Source organism: Centrocercus urophasianus, unplaced genomic scaffold, assembly GCF_019232065.1.
Source record: "Centrocercus urophasianus isolate 14NV4802_14NV808 unplaced genomic scaffold, USGS_Curo_1.0 seq_1360, whole genome shotgun sequence".
Taxonomy (NCBI): domain Eukaryota; kingdom Metazoa; phylum Chordata; class Aves; order Galliformes; family Phasianidae; genus Centrocercus; species Centrocercus urophasianus.
The window spans coordinates 1-9,573 of NW_024884543.1; the positions used below are offsets into that span (position 1 = coordinate 1).

Below are 9,573 nucleotides of genomic sequence, written 5' to 3' on the forward strand. Positions count from 1 at the left end.
GGGGGGGGCCGGGTCGGGCTGGGCCGCGGCGGCGGAGCCTGCGCCGGAGGGGGCGGGGCGTTAAAAGGCGCGCGGCGGTGCGTGAGTGGGGAGGGCCGGGGTCTGCGCGGAGCGGTGGTCACGCCCCCTTTAGGCCACGCCCCTTTGGCCACGCCCACACCGCTGGTCGCGCCCCCTGGGCCACGGCCCCGTCTTCTGCGCTCCGTCCATCATTCAGGCCCGGGCCCTGACCTCCTCCTCCGGGCTCCTTCCGTGGGTCCGTCCCCATCCGTTGTGAACCGCCCCAGGCTCTGACCTTCTCCCCGTTCCTCAGGGTCAATCCTTGTAGCCCAGCTGGGCCCTGTCCCTGCCCCCTGGGTTCAGTCCTTCTGTTGAGGTCAGGCCTTGTTCCGTGCCCATCCTCCCGGTGTCCGGGACAGGTCTTGTCCCCATCCCCAGCCTCCACGGGTTGGTCCTCGTGGACGTGCTCTATCTCCATTTCCATTACTTTGGGGCTCTGTCCGCAGTCCCTTATCTGTGACCTTGTTCCCATATCCCAGAGGCAGGCCCTGTTGCTCAAATAGACCCTGTCCCCATCGCCTGGGCTCCATCCTTCTATCAGGACTGGCCTTGTCCCCAACCCTATTACCTTGGGGTCCTTTCCTGCATCTTGTTCCCATCTCCTCTGTCCAGTCCCCCTCTCCTGGCCTTCATTCTCTGTCTCCTACCAGGCTCTTGGTTGTGATCACTCCACACTGTCCCCTGGGTTCCTTCCTGTGTCCAGTTGTGCCTCCTGTCCACATCCCTTGGCTTCCATCTTTCTATTTGGGCCAGGCCTTGATCCCATCCGTGTCCTCCTGGAGAGTCTTTCCTTGTATTTTGTCACCAGCCCCTTTATTTTGGGGTCCTCCCCTGAGTTCTTTCCCCCACCTTATGGACCTCCCTCCCTTGGTCAGTCCCCCTCTCCTGGGTCTTATGCCCATCCTCCTGCATCCTTCCCTGCATCTTGTCCCCATCTGCTGGGCTCTGTCCTTCTATCAGGACCAGTCCTCGTCTGCATCCCCATTAACCTGGGGTTCTCTCCTGGGTCGTGTCCCTGGGGTCAGCCCTTGTCTCATGTATGCGCATGTCCCCATCACACCCTGTGTCCCTGCAGGGCAGCAGCTATGGTGGGTGCTCAGCAGCTGGAGCTGGCTGCGGGCCGAGCAGCGCCAAGCACCGGGGAACACCCTTACGAGTGCTTGGAGTGTGGCAAAGCCTTCAGATGGTCCTCACGCCTCGTCCACCACCAGCGCACCCACACAGGTGAACGGCCCTACAAGTGCTCCGAGTGCCCCAAAGCCTTCAAGGGCTCCTCAGCACTGCTCTACCACCAGCGCAGCCACACAGGTGAGCGGCCATACAAATGCTCCGAGTGTCCCAAAGCCTTCAAGCGCTCGTCGCTGCTGCAGATCCACCAGAGCGTGCACACGGGGCTGCGCGCCTTCAAGTGTGCGCTGTGTGGTCTGGCCTTCAAGTGGTCCTCGCACTACCAGTACCACCTGCGGCAGCACACGGGTGAGCGGCCCTACAAGTGCACCTCCTGCCCCAAAGCCTTCAAGAACTCCTCCAGCCTCCGCCGCCACCGCCACATCCACACAGGCGAGCGGCCCTACGTCTGCTCCGCCTGCGGCAAGGCCTTCACCCAATCCACCAACCTCCGCCAACACCAGCGCACCCACACAGGAGAGCGGCCCTACGCCTGTTCCCATTGCTCCAAGACCTTCACTCATTCTTCCAACCTCCTCCTCCATCAGCGAACCCACTCCAGCACCCGGTCCCACAAGTGCCCGACTTGCCCCAAAGCCTTTGTCTCAGATGCCTGCTTGCAGAAGCATCTGCGGAGCCATGCCGCATCCCCGTTGTTGCCATCCCCGTTGTCCCCGTCCCAGCTGTCCCCACCACCACTGCTCCTGGAGGCGGTGGAGATGCTGTGGAAGTGCGCTGAGTGCCACCTGGCTTTCCCCAGCCAGGAGCAGTTGCTGGGCCACCAACGCAGCCACCCACAGCCAGCAACACCAGGGGACGTCACCACAACGGCCGCCCATCGCTGCCCCACCTGTGGCAAGACCTTCAAGAACAGCTCAGGGTTGGCGCGGCACCGGCACAGCCACGGTGCTGAACGGCCCTACAAGTGCTCGCAGTGCCACAGGAGCTTTGGGCAGCTGGCTGGGTTGCTGGGCCACCAGCGGGGTCACTCGGCGGAAGCACCGCATCCCCCTCCAGCGACCCCAACCCCGACCTCCGTACCGTCGGAGCGTCCCTACCAATGCACCGAGTGTGGCAAAGCCTTCAAGGGCTCCTCGGGGTTGCGTTACCACATGCGGGACCACACAGGCGAACGGCCCTACAAGTGCTCCGAGTGCCCCAAGGCCTTCAAGCGCTCTTCACTGCTCGCCATCCACCAGCGGGTGCACACGGGGCTGCGTGCCTTCAAGTGTGCCGAGTGCGGCCTCACCTTCAAGTGGTCCTCGCACTACCAGTACCACCTGCGGCTGCACACTGGCGAGCGGCCCTACGCCTGTCCCGACTGCCCCAAGGCCTTCAAGAACACCTCCTGCCTCCGCCGCCACCGGCAGCTGCACACAGGCGAGCGGCCTCACGCCTGCCCCATCTGCGGCAAGGCCTTCACCCAGACCTCCAACCTCCGCCAACACCAGCGCACCCACACGGGCGAGCGGCCCTATGCCTGTTCCCACTGCGGCAAAACCTTCACCCATTCCTCCAACCTCCAGCTCCACCAACGCACCCACTCCAGTGCCCGGCCCCACCAGTGTCCCCTCTGCCCCAAAGCCTTCGTCATGGCCTCCTACCTCCAGCGGCATCTCCGCACCCACGCAGCTGGCCCCAAAGGGTCCCCTCGCCCTGTCCCGGCACCGCAGCGTGACGGCCCCGTCCTGCAGGCTGCCCTCAGTCTGGAGGTGACGGCTCCTGATGCCCACACCTTCCTGCTGCTGCAGACGCCACAGGGCCTCCAGCTCATCCCCAGCCCTCCACCGGCCCCACAGAAGCTCATCCTGCTCCCCACAGCTTCCCAGCCTCCCCCCAAACACCAAGGGGAGACCCCGACACCTGGGCAGAGCCTTCTGCTTGTGCCCAGCACGGGGACCACGCTGCCCACATTGCGGCTACAGGCAGTCACGGCTGTCCCACAGGGGACGGGGACCGGTATCCTCGTTCTGCAGGGCCTCCCCGAGCAGCCCCTGCACCCAGCAGGCATCCCGCAGGGACAGGCAGCGGTGGGGGGGGCGGCTGTCAGGCTGCAGGCCAGTGAGGTGACAAATGTCCAGCTGCAAGCCCTGCCACAACCCACAGATGTCACCAGCATTCCGCTCCAAGCTACTGATGTGACAAATGTCCAGCTGCAAGCCCTGCCACAACCCACAGATGTCACCAACATCCAGCTCCAAGCCACTGAGGTGACGAATGTCCAGCTGCAAGCCCTGCCACAACCCACAGATGTCACCAACATCCAGATGCAAGCTACTGAGGTAGCAAATGTCCAGATGCAAGCTCTTCCACAGCCCTCGGATGTCTCCAACATTGAGCTGCAGGCTGCCGAGGTGACAAATGTCCATCTCCAAGCTCTGTCACAACCCTCTGAGGTCTCCAACATCCAGCTGCAAGCTGGTGAGGTGACCAATGTCCAGCTCCAAGCCTTGCCACATCCCTTGGAGGTCACCAACATCCAGCTGCAAGCCCTGCCACAGTCCACAGATGTCACCAATGTTGAGCTGCAAGCCACTGAAGTGACAAACGTTCAGCTGCAAACCTTGCCACAACCGTCGGAAGTGACCAGCATCCAACTGCAGTCCACTGAGGTGCCCAATGTGCAGCTCCAGACCACAGAGGTGACCAGTGTTCAGCTGCAGGCCACTGAGGTGCCCAACATCCAGCTCCAAAACACGGACGTAACAAATGTCCGTCTTGAGACCACGGATGTACCCGATGTCCATCTTGAAACCATGGAGGTGCCCAGTGTCCATCTTGAGACCACGGAGGTGCCCAGCGTCCATCTCCAAGCCACTGAAATGGCCAGTGTTCATCTCCCAGCCAACGATGTGGCCAACACTCATCTCCAAGGCACAGAGGTGACCAATCTCCATGTTGAGTCCACCGAAGTGCCCAACATCAATCTCCAAGCCACTGATGTGGCCAATGTCCATCTCCAAGCCACAGAGGTGGCCAGTGTCCATCTGGAGACCTCAGAGGTGCCCAGCATCCACCTCCAAGCTACTGATATGGCCAACGTCCATCTCCAAGCCACCGAGGTGCCCAGCGTCCACCTTGAGACCATGGAGGTACCTGATGTTCATCTTGAGACTGTGGAGGTGCCCGATGTCCATCTCCAGACCACTGAGGTGACCAGTGTCCAGCTTCAAGCTGTGGAGGTGCCCAACATCCATCTCCAGACCACCGAGGTGCCCAACATCCAGCTCCAGACCCTGGAGGTGCCCCCAGTCCACTTACAGCCCCCATCGGGAGCCCAATCAGCCCCTCTACCCTCCGGGGTGTCGCTTCCAGCGGGCCCAGAGGTGCTGCTGGTGCAGGGAGGGCCAGAACCGGCCATAGGGCTGGGTGTGCTGCAGACATCTGAAGGGCTTCGCAGTGTCCTGGTGCTGCAGGGCTCCAGTGAGCAGTCCCCAGTGCCCACCCCAGCACCCCCAAAAGTCCTGGTCCTCCGTGGGGAGCCTCGGCAGGGGGGAGTTAGTGAGGGTCCTGCTGTGGTGCAGCTGCTCCCTGGCTCGCCGACCCCCCACCTGCCAGTTGTGCAGGGGGTGCAGGTGCTGCCAGGGGCACAGCTTGTGCATACCTTCTGAGGAGGAACACAGACCCCACAGCCATGCCACCGGCTCCCATGGCCACCCTATGGCCCCCACAGTGACCACATGGCCTCTTCAGCGACACAGTGGCTGCCCCAGGGCCATCCAGAGGCCTCCACGTGGCCCCCACAGCTGCTAGAACCACTATAGCTACCCCATGCTCTCCTCTAAGGATCCTACAGACACCTTAGGGCCATTGCAGCCACCCCATAACATCCCACGGCCCCCTACCGGCCACCTTGTAGCCATTGCAGTCATCTCCTAGCATCTCCTGTCCATCCCACAGCTGCCTCTTGGCCACCTTATGGCCACTGCGGCCATCCCACAATGGCCATCTGTTGGATGCTGTATGATCGCTATAGACATCCCACAGCACATGCTGGGCACCTTATGGCCCCTGCAGACACTCTACAAGACTCCAGAGCCAACTGTTGGCCACCACAAACATCCCACAGCACCACATTACCATCTCATGGCCACCACAGACACCCCATAGCTATTTATGACCACCCCTTACTGGAATCCACAGCCACCTCCTGGACATTTTATGGCCACCCCTGCTACCCTACAGCCCACCAGAGACGATTTCTTGTCCGTCTCATGGCCACCACTCCCATCCCATTCCCACCTTATGGCTACTGCAGCACCCCACGGCCACCCAGTGGCTGTCACACCAATCTCCTAGCACCTCATAGCCATGCCATATCCACCTCTTGGTCACCTTGTGACCACCACAGCACCTCATGGCCAGCACACCCATCCCATAACCACCTCATGGCCACCACAGCACCCTACAGGACTCCACTGCCACTTATAGGCCACCCCCTTAGTCGCTTCATGGCCACAACAGCGTGGGGGCGAGCAGCACTGCAGGCCGGTGAGCAATGGGGTGCGGGAGCCGGGGGGGCGGAACAGATGTAGCACGGTTTCCGCCCGAGCCGGATTAATAAACGGAGCGTCCCGGCTCGCACTTCCTCCTTCCGACGCGGATGGAATGGGCCAACCCCATTGGCCGCCGCGGGGGGCGGGGCCTCGGCAGGGGCGGAAGCAGCGGGAGGCGCTTGCGCAGTAGGTGGTGGGCGGGTTGGGAGGGGGGAGGGAGCGGGGCGGGTCGCGGCTGCTCATCGGGAGGGGGAACGGGAGCGCCTGGTGTCGGCTGTACAACCCCGCTGGGTCCAGTATGCCCCCAGTACAACCCGGTGCAGCCCAGTACGGTACGTGTGACCCTCAGCGTGTTCTCAGCGTTACCGCTATACCCCAGTGTGGCCCCAGCACATCCCAGTATGGTCCCAGTATAGCCCCGTATGACCCCGCTGTCCCTCAGAACGCCCCCATTAAACACCAGTATAGCCCCTAGTGCCCCCCAGTGTGCCCCCCATGTCTTCCAGTATGCCTGCAGCATGCCCCCAGTATGGCCTTTGGGCCTCCTCCGGTATGTTCCCAGTAAAAATCAATATAATCCCAGCATGCCCCAGAGTGCCCGCAGTATACCTCGTGTTCCCTGGTGTGGCCCAGTGTCCCCGTGTGTTTCCTCAGTGTGGTACCGGCATACCCCAGTATGGCCGCTGTATATCCCATTATAGTCCCAGAATGCCCCCAGTCTGATCCCATTGTTCTTCGCAGTGCCCCCAGTATGGCCCCCAGTATACCCCAGTAGGGGGTATACCCTCAGTGTCCCCTAGTATGGCTCCTGAATACCCCAGTGTGGTCCCAGTATATCCCCACTGTTCTCCAGAATGCCCCCAGTCTGATCTCACAGTCCCCCAAAATGCTTCCAGTTTCCCCCATTATGGCCCCCAGTAGACCTCAGTGTCCCCTAGAATGCTCCCCACGTCTCCCAGTATGCTCCAACTGTCCCCAATACACCTCCCAGTGTCTCCCAGTATGCTCCCAGTGTCCCCCTTCCCCCAGCACACAGTGGCTGCCCATGCGTGTGTGTGTGTGTGTGTGTGCTCACAGACCTGCAGTGTCTTCCATGCACGTGTGCAGCCGCTCACACGCGGCCCTGACTCCTTGGCCACGTGCGGCTCTGTTTCCCCCCCTACCCCCCCGCAGTGCCACGTGGGTGCGTGGGTGCCTGCATGTGTTAACCCAACCCTCCCCTCCCCCCCAGCATTAACCCTCATCCTCCGAGGACTCCCCTCTGTGCCTTGGTTAATGGGGGCAGTGCCCAGGAGACCCCACAGCAGGACCCCACACACAGACCAGATGTCCCACCGCAGAGGTATCCCGTGCCCCCCATCTCCAGCCCTCTCCATGCTAGCCAAGGGGGGGAGCAAGCGGCTGCACTGAGTCATCCCTGGCCTCGCCGCCTCCATCCGGGCCTCCTCCATCCTGCACCAGCACACGCCATGGCCCCGACCCTGCTGCTGCTGGGTGAGCACCCGGCTCTGCGCTGCACATGCTGCATGGCACTGCATGGCACTGCATGGCACTGCATGGAGATGGCATGGCTACGGCATGGGTATATCCTGCATACGGTGTGGGAACTGCAAGGGGAGCTGAGTGCTGTGCTGGGCACTGCATGGGCACTACGTGGGCATTGCTCTCAGCACTGCAAGGCACTGTGCTGGGCACTGCATGAGAACTGCGCTCAGCACTGCATGGACACTGCATTTGGCACTGCATGGGCACTCTGTGGGCCCTACATGGCACTGTGCTGGACAATATTTGAGCACTGCATGGGCACTGCACTGTACGGGTGCTGCACTGTGCATTTCATGGGCACTGTTCTGAGCACTGCTTTGGGCACTGTGACACCGCGTGGGTACTGCATGGGCACTGCATTAGACATTGCATGGGCATTCCATTAGCTCTGCATGGGTGCTTCTCTGAGCACTGTGTAGGCACTGCACTGAGCATTGCATGATTACTGCATGGGCACTGCAATTGGAACTGCAGAGGTGTGCACTGGGCAGAGCGTGGGCACTGCTTTGAGCATTACATGGGCACGGCTCTGTGTGTTTTGTGGGCACTGCACCGGGCATTGCATGGGGCTGCCCTCTACGGCAGACACCACATGGACACTGCAGGCAAGCTGGACACTGCACTGGACACTGCACAGGCACTGAGCATGGTGTGGGCATTGTAAGGGTCTGGGCACTGCGACAGGCACTGCAAAGGGGAGGACACTGCCTTGGGCAATGCAATGAGGCTGTGCACTGCAGGATTACTGCAAGGACACTGCACACGCAGCAGGGAAATTGTGCTGTGTTGGGCACTGCAGGGGTGCTGCAAAGTTTCTGGGCACGTCAGGGGTCTGGGCTCTGCATGGGGCACCGGGCAGTGCATGGGGTATTGTGGTAGTGCTGCAGTGGATATCAGGCAGTGCAGTGGGCGCTGCAGCAGAGTGGGCACTGCAAGCTGTGCTGGGTGCTAGACACTGGGCTGGGGGTAGTGGGAAGGCTGTGGGTGCACTGGGCAGGGCACTGGGTATTCTGTGGTGTGCTGGGCACTGGAAAGGAAACTGAACACTGGGAAGGGAAATGGGCACTGGGCGTGGGGCAGTGCTTATGGGGCAGATAGCAGTGGTCTGTGATTGCTGAACACTGGAAGGGGACTGGGCATTGAGAACTGGTCATGAGGAACTGAGAATGGGAGTGGGAATTGGGTGCTGAAAAATGCTTACTAGGAACTAGTCAAGGGTCACTGAGCAGTGGGAATGGGACGGTGGGACACTGGGAATGGCACTGGGAATGACGTTGGGATTGGGATGCTGGGAATGGCACTGAGCAAGGAACTGGTCATGGGGCACTGAGAATGGCGCTGGGATTGGGACACTGGGTGTGGCAGCGGGCATGAAGCACTGGGAATGACGCTGGGACTGGGACACTGGGAAGGGAACTGGTTATGGGGCAGTGGGAATGGAACACTGGTCATGGAGCACAGGTCATGAAGCGCTGGGAACGGATCTGGTCTTGGGGAAATGGGAATGGCACTGAGATCAGGACACTGGGAATGGCACTGGGAATGGCACTGGTCATGGGACAGTGGTTGTGGAGCATTGGGAATGGAATTGGTCATGTGGCACTGGGAATGGGACACTGGGAATGGAACTGGTTATGGGGCACTGGGAATGGGACCGTGGGAATGGGACTGGTTATGGGGCACTGGGAATGGCGCTGGGAATGGGACAGTGGGAATGGAACTGGGAATGGCACTGAGAGTGGAACTGGTCGTGGGGCACTGGGAATGGAATTGGTCATGAGGTGTGTGGAATGGCGTTGGGAATGGAACTAGTCCTGGCCACTGGGAATGGCACTGGGATGACGGTGGTCATGGGTCACTGGAATGGGGCACTGGTTGCTGGACTCCGGGTGCTGAGTCCTGCACCCCGGGTAGGACCCCTGGCTCCAAGCTCCTTGTGGCTCCATGGCTCCATCCTGGGGGTCTTGGAGGGGCTTGGGCAGGTGCAGCATCCCCTCACTTCCTCTCTCGTCTCCAGTGGGGCTTCTGGCCTTCCCTGGCACAGGTACTGGCACGGGGCTGGGTTGAGGGTCCCTGCCCCACAGCATTCCTATCACTGCCACTGCATCCAATGGGTTCTAGTAGGTCCCAGTAGGCTCCGATGGGTTCCTCTAGGTCCCAGTAGGCCCTGGTGTATGCACATGATCCCAGTGCATCCCAGAGTACACAGCAGTCCCAGATACTGAGGGTCCCAGTAAATCGCAGTAGATCCCAGCAGTTTCCAATAGATCCCAGCAGGTCCCAGTGGGTCCCTGAGCATGCAGGG

At 61.1% G+C, this 9,573-nt stretch overlaps 1 protein-coding gene across 1 annotated transcript; it reads left to right on the forward strand.

Moving 5' to 3' along the window:
* Positions 1–195: 195 nt before the first annotated feature.
* LOC122157423 (zinc finger protein 628-like) lies at positions 196–4,935 on the forward strand. Its single transcript, XM_042813060.1, has one exon. The coding sequence runs from the start codon at positions 1,146–1,148 to the stop codon at positions 4,836–4,838; it is 3,693 nt and encodes a 1,230-aa protein (XP_042668994.1). The 5' UTR covers positions 196–1,145; the 3' UTR covers positions 4,839–4,935.
* The last annotated feature ends 4,638 nt before the right edge of the window (positions 4,936–9,573 follow it).

What these genes read in the sequence shown, in the direction of transcription:
- LOC122157423 (XM_042813060.1), top strand. Translation starts at nt 1,146, where the DNA reads ATGGTGGGTGCTCAGCAGCTGGAGCTGGCTGCGGGCCGAGCAGCGCCA.